Source organism: Sorex araneus, chromosome X (assembly GCF_027595985.1).
Source record: "Sorex araneus isolate mSorAra2 chromosome X, mSorAra2.pri, whole genome shotgun sequence".
NCBI classification, from domain to species: domain Eukaryota; kingdom Metazoa; phylum Chordata; class Mammalia; order Eulipotyphla; family Soricidae; genus Sorex; species Sorex araneus.
In genome coordinates, this window is record NC_073313.1 from 367,813,213 (window position 1) to 367,830,272 (window position 17,060).

Consider the following 17,060-nt stretch of genomic DNA (forward strand, 5'->3'; position numbering starts at 1 on the left):
TACTAAGAGACGTTTGCTGCTCGTTAAATGTTCCACTTTCGAGTTTGGAGCTGAGACCCTGGGCTCTTCACCGGTGTCGAGTGGGCAGATGTATTTCTCTTTCCTCTGGATTTACTGCATGGAACATCACAGAGATATGCAGTGTTCTCAGAATTAGTCACTGGGACCATCCTTGTCTGGCTTGCGGGTGAACTATGTGTGGAAGAAGCTGGGGGGTGGGGGAGGGGACCAGGGCGGGAGGCGATATTAGAGCGTTCAGAGAGGGAATACTGGCAAGATGGCGGCACCTTGGCCATCGTGGGGGGGATAAGAGTGGCCATGTGGGACCCCGTGGGACCCACATGCTCAGGCACCCACACGAGGCCCCTGGGTGCTCACACACGCAGCGAACAGAGTTCTTTATTTGCTTATTTTGCTTTTTGGGTCACACCCGGCCATGCTCAGGGCTGACTCCTGGCTCTGCACTCAGGAATTACTCTTGGTGGTGCTCAGGGGACCGTAGGGGATGCTGGGAATCGAACCCGGGTTGGCCGAGTGCAAGGCAAAGGCCCTACCCACTGTGCTGTCGCTCCAGCCCTGCGTCCGGAGTTGGTGCCCAGCCTCTGCGGTCGCTGCTCTCGAGAGGCAAGAAGGACCGAGGGAGCCTGGGCGCTTGGCCCCGGGGCAGCTCCAGGCCACCCGGGCGGGGCTGACTCTCCACATGCTCTTGGCAGTGGCCCGGGGCCATGGGCAGCTGGCCCTGCTCTCCCCATCGCCGAGGTGACCAACACCCTCAGAACTCCTGGCTCACCCTGCGGCTCCGAGCACTCCCCTGGCTCTCCTGCGCGCTCTCCTCTCTTGACTCACTCGGGCTGAACGAGGCCGTGTGGGAGGCTTCTGACCGCGTCCCCCTGTCCCCTGACCCCGCGTGGGAGGCTTCTGACCGCGTCCCCCCGTCCCCTGCCTCGGTGGCTTGCCAGGCTCAGCCCTGCCTGGGCCTTGGAGGGAAGGTGAAACTTGAGCTCCCAGAAGCACAGACTAACCTTTGCAGTCAGGCTCGGGGACTTTCCTGAGAAACAGTTGATTCTGCCCAAGACCTCACAGCTGTAGGAGGAGTGCCCAGAGGCTCAGGAGAGCAGAACCCAGAGAAACGATTCCAGAGCCTGGGCAGGAACTGTCTCATCTTCTGGCTGCATCTGATCCCCGCCCCACACCCATGCTCAGGACAGCTAATAAAATGAGCGGAGTCAGCCCAGGAGACAGCGCAGGGCTTGCTAAGGCGCATGTGCTGAGTCTGCTTCAGTCCTGGCACGGCGTGTTGGAAATGCACAATAGGAAGAGAGGTATGAAGTGAGGCCCTTTCAGAGGACACGGCCTGCTGAGCTCAGGCAGAACCGTACTCTCCGGGGCGCCCCAGAGTGGTAGGTCAAAAGGATGTCTGAGTTTTGGGCACATGCATAAAAGTGAAGTCTGTACTTTAGCCCCTTTTTGCGATGTTCTTAGTTTTCCGAAGGTGGTAGAGCACTGGCCTTGCATGTGTGAGGCTCTGGGTTTGATTCCCAGCACTGCAAAAAAGAAAAAGAAAGAAAGGACGAGAGAAAGAGGGAGGGGGAGGGAGGGAAGGCAGGAAGGCAGGAAGGAAGGAAGGAAGGAAGGAAGGAAGGAAGGAAGGAAGGAAGGAAGGAAGGAAGGAAGGAAGGGGGAAGGGAGAGAAAGGGAAGAAGAAAGAGAAAAAAGAAAGGGGAATGAGAAAGGAAGGAAGGAAGGGAAGAGGAAGGAAGGAAGGAAGGAAGGAAGGAGGAAAGAAAGGAAGGAAGAAGGGAGGAAGGGAGGGAGAGAGGGAGGGAAGGGAGAGAAAGGGAAGAAGAAAGAGAAAAAAGAAAGGGGAATGAGAAAGGAAGGAAGGAAGGGAAGGAGGGAGGAAGGAAGGAAGGAAGGAACGAAGGAACGAAGGAACGAAAGGAAGGAAGAAGGGAGGAATGGAGGGAGGGAGGGGAGAGAAAGAAAGAAGGGAAGAAGAAAGAAAGAAAAAAGAAAGGGGAATGAGGAAGGTAGGAAGGAAGGAAGGAAGGAAGGAAGGAAGGAAGGAAGGAAGGAAGGAAGGAAGGAAGGAAGGAGGAAAGAAAGGAAGGAAGAAGGGAGGAAGGGAGGGAGGGAGGGAGGGGAGAGAAAGAAAGAAGGGAAGAAGAAAGAAAGAAAAAAGAAAGGGGAATGAGGAAGGTAGGAAGGAAGGAAGGAAGGAAGGAAGGAAGGAAGGAAGGAAGGAAGGAAGGAAGGAGGAAAGAAAGGAAGGAAGAAGGGAGGAAGGGAGGGAGGGAGGGAGGGGAGAGAAAGAAAGAAGGGAAGAAGAAAGAAAGAAAAAAGAAAGGGGAATGAGGAAGGTAGGAAGGGAGGGAGGGAGGAAGGAAGGAAGGAAGGAAGGAAGGAAGGAAGGAAGGAAGGAAGGAAGGAAGGAAGGAAGGAAGGAAGGAAGGAAGGAAGGAAGGAAGGAAGGAAGGAAGGAAACACTAATGATGGATGCTCGCTTCCGTCTTGGTGGATGTTCCGTTTCTTGTTCTTTTCTGCTCTGGAGATGAGGCACAGTGTTGAGGACAGAGCTTGACTTGCCGTGGCCTCTCTGAGGCCTTGATTCTCTCACACTCCCCTGGACGTGGCCTGGAGGCCGTCAGGGGAAGGACACCGCGGCCAGATGCCCTGAGGAGATGACCAGCACGGATGAACCAGGCCTCCCAGGCTAAGATGTTCAGGGGAAATTGGCTTGCAGAACATGGGTCCTGGTTCTTCAGATGATGAAATACCTAAATGATGTGTGTGTGTGTGTGTGTGACGCACGCAATGCATGACGTGTCAACAGTCTCACTTGAACAAACAGGCAGCACGATCTGATTCTCTCTCACGCATCCCTTGAAACAACAAATTGCTGGTTGAGAGTTTTTGTTCGAGTGGGGAGTGGGCAGGGTGGGTGATTTCCTCAGTTGCCCAGGGGGGCTTGGCTGTCGGTGCCAGCCCCAGATTCTTGGGGACGAAGCCTGAGACAGTGTCACTGCCGAGGTCTGTCAGGTGGAGGGAGACACAGGCCGGGAGTGGAGGGAAAGAAGTAGGGGGGGGGTGAGGGGGGAGTCAGGGCCAGTTTGCCAAAATTGAGGATTTGGGGCCTCTGAAGGGCCCTTGTTTCTGGGATCTCACACTCACATTAATGCGATTAGTATTATAATTAATCCCAGCCATGCGCTCAAATGCTCTTAGGAGCGGCTGGGACGTGGTTTCTATGGAAACCTGTGTTGTAGGTTCCAAACAGTTTGGAGCAGGGATTTTGGAGCAAAATGTTTTGCGTGCCGATTATACGAGAGAGGACTGTGTATATGCGTCTAAGATTATACACTCTGCAGACAAAACACCCTCGCGCACGCACACACACAGACGCGGCTGGGCTGAGGCCCAACCACCCCAGGGACAGACTGTCCTCCCCGGGTGATAACCACGCTCTCCAGATTGGTTTGTAAAAGCTTTCGCTCCGTGGGATTTGATCTCTCCTAGCTACTTTCAAAAGTCAGTCCGACAGGAGAAAAAAACGAAACCACAAAAACTTCTTTGACTAGGCATGCTGTGTATGTTTTGAGGTTCTAGAAAGCTCTCTGCTCTCTGCCCCCATCTCCGAATAACTTCCCCAAATAACCCGGCTGATTACTCTCTTCCCTTTGCTAAAACTCCCCCCCCAACCCCCGCCTTGCCCCCTGGTAATTATTTGGAGTCCCAGTGTCCTTGAGAGAATCGGGGCACTTCACCTTTCTTACCACAAATAGCAGACGGCCGGCTGGTGCCTTGTGCCTCCTTCCTACTCAGTTGGCCTTTGGTACTTTTCATCTGTCTATTGCTCTTGCGTCTCCAAATGAGGAAGGCATGGAGCTCAATCTGACGGTCAGGCGAAGCTGAAGGAACCCCTTAGTGCAGGTGTGGGTGGGTGCAGGGAGCCTCCTGCCTGGTAGAAAACCTTGACTCAGGACTGTGGAGTCGCTAAGCCAAGTCTCAGATGGACGGGGACCAGGGACAAGGACAGTGGCAGGCAGGACGGTGCCCGCAGCGTTCTGGGCCAGACCAGCTGTCCCCCGGTGTCCACCACACCCTGCAGTGAAACCTGCTTTGCTCCTAGTCTGCTGGTCGCCATGCAAATTTCATGTAAAGAAAACAATAATAATTTTGTATTTTTTATACATTTTTTTCTTTTTGGGTCACACCCGGCGATGCTCAGAGGTTCCTCCTGGCTCTGCACTCAGGAATCACTCCTGGAGGTGCTCAGGGGACCATATGGGATGCTGGGAATCGAACCTGGGTCAGCCACATGCAAGGCAAACGCCCTACCCGTTGTGCTATCACTCCAGCCCCAGAAAACAATAATAATTTGACAGTGACCTGGGAAACCTGCCGTAGAGCAACTCTCTGGGGAATGCTGACCCCTGAAATGAACCATCTCGGTCAGACGTCACGGGGGGGGGGGGGGGGCCGGGTCGGGGACCAGGGTCTCTGGTGAAAACCTTTGCCCTAGTCCGGAGCTCCAGCTCCATGATTTCATGTGGCCGTTTCTCGGGGTGGCCAGGGACGGGGGCTGTCTTCGGTCAGAAGACCCTTCTGGATCGAGCAGAAAGGAGAGGCGGGATCTGCGGAGTGGGTCAGAGGCAGGCCAAGAGGCGAAAGTACCATCCAGACCGAGAGAGCAGAGCTTTTAATTAATTTATTTATTTTATGTTCATTTATTTTATGTTCATTATTTTATGTTAATGAATCCCCGTGAGGTGCAGTCACAGACTTGCAGACTTTCATGCTTGCGTCTCACAAAGAGCCTTTGCTGATGGGGGGCGCCAGGTCCGTTCTGTCCAGCCCTTTGGGCTGGAGCTGATTCTTCGAGGAGGTTCTCCACCCCCATTTACATAGAAAACGCGTGCTTCGAAGGCTGTATCCGTCCCTTTTGGGGGGCGAGGGGGCCTTCCTGGGGTGCCGGGAGCCGCCCTGGGCCTCCACCAGGAAGAGCTGCCCTCCAGCCTGTTGTTCCGGCTTCTGGGCGCCTCAGCTCCGAAACGCGGAGGGGAAACCCCAGCGCGAGCCTCGCTCTGAGCAGAACCTCTGCCTTGGCAGCGTCTTCCGGACCTTGTGCAGGGTGCACAAGGGTGGACGGGCTGGGGCACGGGGGACGGTCTGCTGTGGTCACTCAGTTCCCCACCAGCAGGAAGGGGGCACCCGAAGTGTAGACAGGCTGGCAGAAGGGTCTCAGACCCCGTCTGTCCGGGTGGTGCCCCTCCCCCGCCCCGTTGCATGAAAAGTGGATTCGGTCCCTTCTCAGAGACGTCGATCTTCTCTCTCCTGCAGCGGAACCGCCCGTGATCTCGGAGGAGAAGGGGCCTTGCTACCGGCTGGTCAGTTCCGGGAGGCAGTGTCTGCACCCTCTGTCTGTGCACCTCACCAAGCAGCTCTGCTGTTGTAGCGTGGGCAAGGCCTGGGGCCCCCACTGTGAGAAATGCCCCCCGCCAGGCACAGGTAAGGCCCGCCCGGCCACGCGAGTCAGCGCCGGGGCCTTTACACGTGGCGTCTAGGGGGACAGTCGGTGTGGACGGGGACACACGGCCATCCGTGGGACCCGTGACAAACACAGCCTGCTGCCTGGGTCAGCCCTGGCTTCCTTGGGAAGGTTCGGGAAGGTTCCGTCCCCCGCTCGCAGGAGAGCTGGCCTTCTCTGGCATGCTCAGGGACCAGTGCCCCGCGGGGACCGTTCCCCTTCCCAGTCGCTCTGCTGCCAGCCCCGGAGGGGACGCATCTTCACGCCTGCCGCTGTGTTCGCAGCGTTATAGCCTTCAAAGGCCCACAGTCCTGAGCGTGTCCAGGGATGCAGAGGGTTCGGAGTTGGTGGGCCTGAAGTTGGGTAGCCCGTGGGCTTCATGCTCGGGAAGAGTAGGGTGTACGTGTCTGCAACGGCCTCAGCCCACCCGGGTCACCCACCTCCCCCGCAGCCCACACAGTGACTCGGGAGAGAGAAGCCCGCCCCCCCAAAGGCAGCATGTGAGTTTGTCAGGCACCAACACCCCGTCTGGAGGAACGTGCAAGGCTCTGTCCCCGTGCTTGCTTAGTAAGACCCAACCTGCACGGCCTGTCACACTGCCTCTGACGGTCCTAACGTCGTGGCCTACAGCTGTGCCTGTACTTCCCGATTGCGAAGCTCCGTCTTCCTCCGCTAGCGGAGACGGGGGAAAGGGCTGACCAAGGGGCAGCCGGGCATCACGCCTCTGGCTCTGCCCAGGCAGGACAGCGTAGGGCAGCTCCGGGAGGCCCCGTCTCTTCCGCTGGAATCAGACACATTCACAACGAAAAATGAATCATCTACAGAGTCCAGTCTTTGTGATCCATAGATATAATCCTCTCTATGGCCCATTTCGAGTGCTTTTGTGCTGTTCATACATCAAGAGGGTAAATATCACGAAAACAATTTGAAGATAAACGTTTCTGCATTTAACCAATCTTCGGTTAATGCGGAGATTTTTATAAAGCTAGCAGTTTGTTGCTATTTCAGATGCTTGCTAGAAAAATATACTTCCTTCTGGAAACATCCATTCCTTCAAGGAAGAGCTGCGTTTCCACATAGTGAAACACAGAATGAACCTCCACTGTTCCAACTCCCTAGAAAAGCAATGCTTGGCCTGCTGTAAGGAATATTTGAGCGCTTCCTTTTTATGGAGGACTCATTTCAGACCAGGGCATTCAATAGAAGATCTCTTGTTCAGTAGCAGGAGAAAAGGCTCGTTCTTCTGTGAGGTTTAGAAGTAGAAATACAAGTTCCCCAGAACTCCGTGTGCCTGGCGTTGATGAACCTCGGCCAACGCCAACTCCCAGGATGGAGGGGCTGTCCCCTCCCGGGCCACACGCCCCCTTGCCTTCCTAGTCCTTCCCCTTCACCTGCGCCAACTCTTATTATCTCCGGCCTCCAGGATCACTTTCCCGACGAGCAGAGCTTTCCCTGTGCCCCCAATCTCTCCTGCGTGCTGGCCTCACCCATTTGGGCAGGTGATAACTCCTTGGCCCTCTTGTCCGAGAAAGGACGGCCTCGGTTGGGCCTGTTTCCTTTGTCTTGTTGGCGGTCTCTCAGTCCCGGGAGCTCTAACATGACTGGAGTCCTTCTCCCTGTCCTGGGAACTTTCCCCTCCCAAACATTCCCCTCTTCTAGCCCTTCTTACCTTCCCCTGTAGCAGACACCTGCTTTTTGCTGAGCCCCTGGAATTGTTCCAAGGGGAACACCATGACGAAGCTTTCAGGACCCCATTTCCCTAAAGAGTAGATTTTATTTTTCAGTTTTATTGCCAATCATCTAACTTAATGGGATACTATTGAGTTTTTTGTTGATAATGAAAGAAAGCACCGAGAAAAGGAAAAAGTCTGACTCAGCTGATGTTACAGAAATATGTGTTATGTTATACATAGAGAATCCTTGCTATATAAAAATCGAATATATTAAATGTGTTGTATAATGCATAATGTGATATATGATATTAAGTACTAGATAGTCTCCTAATTTATTGCTGATATATATGTGTTTGTGTGTGTGTGTCTATAGACATATACATTCTGGTTGGGTATGGTGAGGAATTAACAGGTGGGAAATGCTTACTAAGGGAAATGGTTGATTTCTCTTTCAGTAAATATGTTCATTTACCAGAAATGCAAGCATTGTGCATCTGTTTTTGGGTTTGTGAATGTGACTCTATTAGTTATGATTGATTAAGACATATTCATCGTGCTCTTTTCCTCTGTATAAGTTTGCACTTTTTAGGTTTTTAAAAGGCCTATTTTCCCATCCCAAATCTAGCGGCTTTTAAGGAAATCTGTCCTGGTGGAATGGGTTATACGGTTTCTGGCGTACACAGACGCAGGCCAATCCATCACCATGTAGGTAAAGGACTTGTATTTGTCAAGCCAAAGAACACTCATCCCGTTGCTAAAAGTACCCATCCTCCACCTCTCCCAGCCAAGGAAGAGCACGTGGAGGCCCTCAGCTTCCCCCAGGAGCGTGGGCAAGGCCTGGCAGAGCAGGAAGGTGAGTGGGGGAGGGTGGCGGCTCTGACCACCAGGCTCATGTGCCTCAGTTCCCTCTTTGGACGTTTCTGGAACTTGCATGTGAATCCTTGGCACGGTTGTCATTCCAGGATGACTCTTGGTTATGGCGTCTGCTCTGGGGGTTGTGGGTGGCACCCCTGGTCCCTGACTGCTATGTGCCGTTAGTCCCCTCCAGGATTTCCTCCCGAAGTGTCCACGTGTCCCCAAACATCCCCGAGGGGAGACAGTACGGCCTTTAGTGGAGAGTTTTTGCCGGGGACTTATATACCCCTAGACACGGGTATTCTATTGGCCATCTCGAGACATTGTCTAGCTGTTTGGGGGCCACTCTGTGTGTGTGTGTGTGTGTGTGTGTGTGTGTGTGTGTGTGTGTGTGTGTGTTAGATCATTCGCTGAACAGCCTGGATTCATTTCTGTACCTAGAAGGCCATTTTGTAGCTCACTGGGCACCTAGTGGAGTTCAAGCTCGAGAGGGTTAGAGCACCAGCCCCACCGTCGTGAGGACGAATCCCAGCTGTGAGCAGTAGCCGGCAGACTGGAAGGCAGAAAGGGGAAGGCCGAGAGTGCATTGAGCAGGGCTCCCTAACCTGCGAGCTGGCACCTGTCTTCAGGTTGAGACGGGGCAAAACCGCTGCGCTAGACGGTCATCCCATTCCCTGTCGAGGGGAGTGGGCGCTCGAGGGCAGTGCCAGTTGGAAGCTGTCCTACAGGGAGGGCGTGTCATGGCACCACAGGGCACCTTTGTGCGTGGAAGGGGCTAGACCCTCCCCCTCTCGGGGCCCTGCGGGACTTGCTCTCTGGCGTTTGCAAAGTAGCCCCAACCCCCCACTGCCAGTACTTAAGGACAGGAACACAGTTGCACAGGAATGCTCACCCAGACCCAGATTAGAGTGGGCTCCTGCTGCTTCTCTCAGGCTCCTTGCTGGCCCCCCAGGGCACTCTCCCGTCAGAATGCACAGTGTCCACAGCGGGGTTTTGAGAGGAGAGATCGGGCCCCGGTTCATGGAGCACTGTGGGCCTGAGAGTCTCCCCCAGGGGGGATGTCTCTTGCAGAGCTCCCCGTGTTCTTGGTCCCTTGAGCCACCGGGGCCTTGCCGCGAGGCGGCTGTGCTCGTCATACGCGTGGCACGACGCACTGACACATTTGAGAATGCGCGTCCCTTACACGGGCAGTGCGGGCGGTCCTGCTCCACGTCCCGTCCAGAGAGGGCCGCGGCACGTGCGAGGCGGATGGGCTGCGGCATGTCTGTCCCCCTGCGAGAATGCTGAAGCAGCGAGATAGTTCAGCCGGTAGCCGGGGCGCGCATGACCCCAGGCTGCCTCTGGAGCATCAGCTCCTCAGGGGAATCCCAGTGAGTGGCCGTCCTGAGACTTGAGAGCTGGTACTAAGTGCTGGTGACTGAGAGGCCAGCGGCCCTCCGAGACCCGGAGTCCCCATCCTGCCACGGCCGGCCAGGGTGGGCTATGTCATTTGCTCCAACATTCAGTGTTGATCTCGCCTTGAATCCCACAAACTTGGGTTTTCCCCCCACATAATTCTAGTTGACACGCATCCTGCCTTCAGCGGATGAGAGTTGTAGGTGTCAGGGGGCGGGCTCTGCTAAGGCTGAAGGAGGGGATGGTGTCCTTTAGCGTGTGTGTGATGAAGTGTGACAGACGGTCCCAGTTACCTGAAAGATAAGTCAGTGCCCAGTGCACAAGAGGGTTAATCTGGAGGATGCGGTGGGGGAGGGGGCGGGGGGGGTTACAAAATTACTAGCCACCAACTAAGGTGACAGAAAATGTTAAGGAGAGTTGGAGAGAACTCTGTGGGCCCTGGGGCCGCTGTGATTGAGAAGTCCCCCCTCCCCCACCCCAGAACCAGTCCCCGCACCCCCCCCCCCCCGCATCAGTCACCCCCCAGACTCCCCACGGGGCCAGCTCTCTGCATTGGACCCCTTTCCACTCACTCCTCTGGGGAGAAAGGCACAGTTGGTTGCTTACTAAACATTGAAATCTTCAGGAATCGATTGTTCTCAATTGCACTAACGGTTCTTCTTTCTTTTCTGTTTTTAGTGGCTACTATACCCTCTGAGAAGGTAATTGACTCATCCTTTGCATTTTTTTTTACAACCTGCTATGATTTTGCTCTGGAGTCCTGGGCTGTTCATAGACGGAACTGTAGTAAGGGTGTCCATCACGTATCATGGCGGGAGGGAGGGGTCGGAAATAGTCGTGCTCACGGGAGGAGACGGAGGAGCAGCACTCCACAGCCAGAACTCTCCGGAGCCAGCAAGAGGCGTCTGCTTCTCCCGGGACTTGAGGCCTAGTGAGCAGAAGCAGGGAGAGGAGCGGGAGATAGGGGCTGAAGCAGAAGGGAAGGAATCAGCTCCTAGCCAGCAGCGCGCCGTGTCCTGACAGGACTCGATACAGCATTCACCCTGTAGACTTACGAGAGAAGTGCTGTTTCATTCAGCTCAGATAGCGCACACAGGCCTGACAGAACTAGAGTCAGAGCACAGTCACCCCCTCGCCACACACAGCCGACTGCCATGACATTTGCCTTGGGGGGAGCTCACAGGCATGTTTCTTTGCCGCTTGGTACTGTGACGTGAAGTAGACTCTGAGCTCTGAGCTGTGCATGGATGACATGCAGATACTTGCTGGCTCCAAAGCCCATGTAGATAATACCTCGACTTCTCCCAGTCTGGCTCTGGTTCTTCATTTAATGAGAGCATGAAAATGGGGGTCCCCTTAAAATGTTTATTTATGTGTGCCGGCAAGAACGTTCAGTGGACATCAGTGCGGGGACGTGGATATAAATTATCTCCATACTCGAGAAGATCTTTAGCTTGTAAACCTAGGGGAGAATAACATCCGCACTCAAGAGTCTAGACAAAGAGCAAGTGTGATTTGAGAGAGGGCTGGCACCTGCCAGGGAGAAACACTGTTTTCTGTTGGCCCCCGAAGGAGCTATCAGCAGTGCACTCCCCGTGAGTCACAGCCCGGGCACTGCAAGCCCCAGGAACCGTGATGCAGGAGTCACGGGCTTTGGTGTTTGACTTGAGTTCTGGTGGACGCGGGGAGGAGCTGAAGCGTCAGCGGCCAGCCCGCCCTCTGACAAGTCTCCACTCTCCGTTTGCTCCCTTTCATGAGTGACTTGAGTTCGTGGCAACTTTCAAGAAGAACCTGAAAGTGGGTTGAGAATGTGGGGTGGGTGTGTGTGTGTGTGTGTGTGTGTGTGTTTAATTGTGAGTGGGATGAGACCCTCAGTGGTCTTGATGCCTGCAGCAGCCTTGTGATATTTTAAATGGAGGCAGGGATAGCAGTGTGTGTGTGTGTGTGTGTGTGTGTGTGTGTGTGTGAGAGAGAGACAGAGAGAGAGAGAACACTCACTCTAGTGTGTGCCGTTGCTGAAAAAGGTGAGAACAAAGATTATGCCCCATGAGCAGGCTGAGGAATGAGCAGGGTGTGCAGGGGGAATGGGTGCAGGTGACTTTGGCTGAGACAGGCTACCTGGGACGCTTTGTGGCCTGACCCGGAAGCCCCTGGGCCCCCACCCTGGAGCTTCTCTGAACTCCTCAGGCAGGCTCCCTGTTTCAGAGACTGCAGGGACGGTGATGTTGAAGGCCAGGAGAGAGCCTGCTGAGAGAGGCTGCCTGTTAACCCCAGGGAGGGCATCTGTAGAGGGTGCAAGCGTCAGGGAGCAGCTGGAGATGGGCAAGGGGGGACCCCGGGGCAAACAGGCCCCTCCTTGGGCGGCTGAGGTCATGGGGCCTCATTCGCCTGCTCTGTTCGGTCCCTGTGATGCTCGGGGCAGGGTGCCGGAAGCAGGGTGCGAGTCTCCATCTTTTGCATTCGCTCGTAGCCCAGCAGACAAGAGTGAATGACAGGGCAGAGGCGGGAGGAGGCCCTGCCGGGACAGTTCCCCGTGTCTGGAGAGTGAGTGTGTGTGTGTGTGTGTGTGTGTGTGTGTGTGTGTGTGTGTGTGTGTGTGGAGAGTTGCGGCGAGCCAGCCAAGAAGCCTGCTCTACCCCCGACTCCCTGCTACAGCCATTGCAGCGTCTGCAAAGCAGGGCCGCCTCTTCCTGGGGCAGCCACGGATGCGTAAGCACTTGGCCCCGTGTCTTTGCTTTGCCTTGTTCCAGACTGGATGTGGGCCCCTGAGTCACGGCTTTTGCCCAAGGGACCTTGCTGTGATAGGGCCCACTGTGTGCCTAAAACTGCCAGTCCATTGGCACAGACAGACTTCCTCTTTCAGTTCTCTGGTGCAGCCTCTGCGGCCCCTGCCCTGTGAGGTCCAGTTGCCTCTGGAAGGGAGGCAGAATTAGGTTCGATCTACTGTGGACATTGAGAAGTGGTGCCTGCTCTCAGCTCTCTCTTTTTCTTTCTACCATGCCATCCAGGAAATTGCTTCCTTGGATCAAGGGAAAAACAAACTTGAGCCTGGTCAACCCCATCTCTCTCCAGGCGTTTCCACGGTTCATCTGCAGCCCCAGTTTCCAGGTAATTGCAGTCAGCCTGTGCTCTTTGCAGTAGCCCCCTGAGCGCAAAAAAAAAAAAAAAAAAACAATGCCGCTTCTTTGAATTTAGGGCTGAAGAAATCACTTGGGTTCTCAAGAGAAGCTGAGAGAGTGCAAAGCAAGCCAGATACCTCTATGACTATATTCCCATAGCATTCTACAAGCACGGGGTAGCCAGGAAGCTAGTTTTTCACTCTTTCCTATGGTCAGGAGCAGTCTGTATTTTTAGAACATTCTTGGATGCACTTTGGATGCAGGGTGGTTTTTCTTGGCTTCCAGAAGGCTCTCAGATGTTCCTACTAAATACTGCCACCAGTGCTTTGTTAATCCCTGGAGCTCTCGGGACCGGTGGCAGTGTTTTACTCCCCGACAACTCTGTGGTCTATCAGGCTGAGCTGCACTCCACTCTGAAATGGAATCCATGCGCGGGGCGGGCGTTCATTTTTCTCCCTTCTCCCCTTCTTCCTCGGACAGTCGTGATTGAGAAAACATCCCCTCCCGTGCCTGTGGAGGTCGCGCCGGAAGGCTCCACGTCCAGTGCCAGCCAAGTGATCGCCCCCACGCAGGTGACAGGTACGTGTGCCGCTGGGACAGGAATCTTGCGTCTTGTTTACCGTTCCATGATATCACAGCTACGTGATTGCTCAGGCAGGACCGGTGGCGGTGGCCCGTGTGGGGGTATGTTCTAAGTACTGTAAAGCGGGAGAACGCGTAGGAGTCGGTTGTGGTGTGGTGCCGTGCAGTGTTGTGTAGATGTGAATGTTTTGGAGATCCAGGAAATAACCATGGAGCAAAGTATCTGCTTTACTAGCCCCAGGCTGAGAGTTTGACCCTCAGGAGCCCTCCCACCCCCCCACCCCCCGTTTGGGATGCTTGCAACATCCACAGTTGCCAGAGCAGATGTGTGCGAGAGCGTGACAGCTGTAGTGGGTGAACACTGTGACCCAACGGGAGAGCCCTGGGGGACACTAATTACAGGTGTTGGCCTCTGGTCATTGCAGCAGGTATAACAAAGGGAAGAAGAGGGGAGTGAGAAAGGAGAATATTTACCGTCCTGAGTCTACGCCTGTGGAATAAATAAGGAACACGGGGTTGGAGCGGTAGTCCAGTGGGTAGGCGCGTGCCTTGCAATCCTGCGATTTTATTACGTTAGTTACGGTAAAACACCCTACGCTGACAGCAACCTGTTAGTAGAACTTCCTCTTATTTTTACTACCAAGAGGTTTCCGTGCTTTGTGCATTGCACATAAATTAAACGGGAAAAGAGCTTTTTGCAAGTGTCTTGGACGGGGGCCTCAGCCGCTTCCCGGGGTGGTGTGCGAGGGAGGGATGCTGATGCTCCCCGGGGGGCCATCCAGAGCATCCGCATCCGTCTCAGCGGGCGGGTCAAAGGTCAGGGAGGGCAAGATGGCGGCGCCCATGGGGGGCTGCGCATGCGTGCTCCGCTCCTCCTGCGTCTGCGCGGGAAACGGCCCGCAGGGCTGCCATGCGGGCGGGCCAGCAGCGACCACCTGGTGGGTCGCCCCCGCGGGCTGGGCACCAGTCTCCCGGAGCAGTGTCGCCCACCCGTGCCCTCCGGGCCCCCGGCCCCTGCTGCAGTAAGAGGAAGTCCTGGGTTTGTGCCGTTTCCACGGGGGCGGACTCCAACTCGCGGGCTTCTTGCAAGCCAGCTTTGTGGAGGCCGGTGGGGGGCGGGGTTGGCTAGAAAAGGTGTTTTTTTTGGTTTTTGGTCACACCCGGCGTTGCACAGGGGTTCCTCCTGGCTCGTGCACTCAGGAATTACTCCTGGCGGTGCTCAGGGGACTCTACGGGATGCTGGGAATCGAACCCGGGTCGGCCGCGTGCAAGGCAAACGCCCTCCCCGCTGTGCTATGGCTCCAGCCCCTAGAAAAGGTGTTTTTGAACCTTCCAGATATTGGTGTTAAAAAATAAAGGGGGGGGGGGGAGCCAGGAGTCCTTAGAGAGAAGCTTCATTGGAGTTTGGTAGAAACGTGGGGCTCACCTCTGCTCGCACCTGTAAGAGACCAGCCACGCTCCTCCCCAGGGAGCAAGTGACACCAGCTTTCTCTCCCCACACAGCCTCCCACTGACAGCCCCCTCTGAAACAATCTGCGGGGGGGGGGGGAATAACCCAGTTTTGAGTTATAATTGTTTGCAGCTTCGGGAACTACACTGTCATCGGTCATCCACACTGGAGCCCGCAGACTGCTTTGTGTCAGACTTAATTTAAATCAGAAATGTAGGTGTTCCTCTTGGTTTGTTAGGAGAGCCAAAATGTAGATTAAAGACATAAGTGGATCAATTATCTGGGGAGCACTCTTCAGAGCTTCCCCCCACCCGCCCCGGAAACACAGAGGAGATCAGTGTTACTGTCACTATGCGTTTTGCCCCTAAGTTGAAGAAAGGGCTAGAATAATAAGTAGGAGTCTAAAATAAATGAAATCCGTTCCACATTGCTCAGTGATGATATCTTTTTGACGTTGAGGTTGGGAGTAGTTTTTTCAAGAGTTCTCAGACACACACGGCATGTCATCATTTCAGAAAGAGTCACACGTTTGCAGGGAGGAAGTGTAATGCTTTCCACTCTTCATAGCTGACCTGCTGACTTGTAGCAGGTATACTGTTTCCACGTAAATTGAACATTTCAGCATATATGTTCTCGATCTCATATAGAGTCTTGCTAGCGCAAGGAGAGATCGGAAAACCAAGTCTCTATTTCCCTGGCATATGTTTACAAAGTGGAAACATCTGTTCAATTGTTGTGGGACAGTGTATGCTCGTTGCAGGGCAGGTCTGTGGCCAGGGCATTTATGTAAACTTTCCCGTGAGTTAACAACTCATGTCTTCCTCCAGCGTTCCCCAACCCTCTCTTTAGCCCCTTGGACCAGCCAGTGGGAGACAGCTCTGACTTCCAAGACTGCCTTGCAGAAACCCTTGGAATTCTCATAGCTCCAACTTTGGACAAATGATTTACTCATCAGAGCGTTTCCAAAACTTGGAATTGACCTCTCTAAAAATTTTGTCCCTGAGGTCCACCACCCGTGTCAGTGCAGCGTCAGTAAACTGTGCTGATGGCAAACGAGCTCCTTGACTCATGTCAAATCATCACACTTTCAATAGTTCCAGGTTTTGTTCATTTATTTGCTTGGCATAATCACTGGATGAAGAAAAACGCTGAAAGTCAGCAGGCTCATCATCCTATTTTGCCAAAAGCTTTCTTTTTCACTTAGTGCTAGAAAATAAAAGAAAGATACCAAACTCCTGAATCCACCATTGGCCTTGTTTCTAGAATAGTATTTGCTTTTCCATTGGCCCTTACTTGTGGCTATTTGTCCAACTTCTAAATGAACTGTGAAAGACATGGAGTGATGTCCTCTACCCTATGGTGATGTCGTTGCTTCAGAAGATAGGGTGGCAAGAAAGAGTCGGGCTGTCCGGAGGCCCACGGAGCAGGTGATGGGAATTAGGAAGGAAGGTGTCTCGGGAGAGTCTCAGAATCACTCTGGAAGCCAGCCAAGTGAAGACAGAACTTTCTCATTGACTTTGAATTCCCTGGGGTAGAAGAACGAGTCCTTCTGTGCGAGGCTTTGCCATCTCTTTGAGCTGACCCCATGTTCATCTGCTCCGAGAAATGGGTTTGTCACTGTGAGAATGTATTCATATACTTACACGTGACCTCTTAGAAAACTATAGAACATAATGTCTCCTTAAGAACTTGGGAGAAGTGAAGGTTTTTCCTTCTCTTCAAGACAGTCCTCATCTTTCTTTGTGAACTATTTATGCTCAGGCATTCCAATCTGCTAGGAAAGCAAACAGTCTCAGAAGTGATGGCAGGCATGCTTAAGACTCTGGGTGTGCCTGTCGTTCAATTTTACCCTACATGGTGTTAATTCTTAAATGACCAGTGAAGAGAAAGTAGGTAGAGGGGTATCTTGAAGGTGTTGAGGAAAGTTCTTCTCTTTCTTCCTTAGAAGGGCGGATTCCTGAAAGGGGTCGCCTGGTCAGGCTGATGCATCCATTACATGTGTAAGAGTGGGACTAACAATGCCAAGAGACCAAGCCCACTGCAATAAACGCTCCTCTCCTTCCTGGGTGAATCTTTTTGTATCCTCTAGTGATGTCAAAGCAACATTTTCTTACACATTACAAGTGCTTGACCCACTGTCACCCACGTTGTCAAATTGCGCCTATCCACTAAAGATCCTCAGATCTTCTCACACATAAAACTCTCCTCCTTTACCTTACTTAAGATGTTAGGAGGAAAAGCCATGGTACTCATTTTCAAAGATTAAGATGTTATCATGTTAAAACTCTTCCGATTTTGAGTCAGCGAATAGTTCGAATAGGTTGGCACAGTATGATTTAGGAGTAAATGTCATTTGCTCCCATATTTTTGAAGACTTTCATTTGCCTCTGTTAAAAGATCTTTCTGAAGGTCTGCCTCATAAATGATTGACAGGCACTTGGTAATCTGCACGCTGGCAT

General features: G+C 53.5%; 1 protein-coding gene across 1 annotated transcript in view; it reads left to right on the forward strand.

The window, feature by feature from the left end:
- The window catches only part of LTBP1 (latent transforming growth factor beta binding protein 1), a 259,047-nt gene that overhangs the window by 162,429 nt on the left and 79,558 nt on the right, over window positions 1-17,060 (forward strand). Inside the window, exons 11-15 of the mRNA XM_055120644.1 lie at window positions 5,341-5,508; window positions 7,985-8,053; window positions 10,129-10,151; window positions 12,459-12,558; window positions 13,050-13,148. Of these exons, the coding sequence (XP_054976619.1) occupies window positions 5,341-5,508; window positions 7,985-8,053; window positions 10,129-10,151; window positions 12,459-12,558; window positions 13,050-13,148 (459 nt within the window). The remainder of the gene's footprint in view (window positions 1-5,340; window positions 5,509-7,984; window positions 8,054-10,128; window positions 10,152-12,458; window positions 12,559-13,049; window positions 13,149-17,060) is intronic.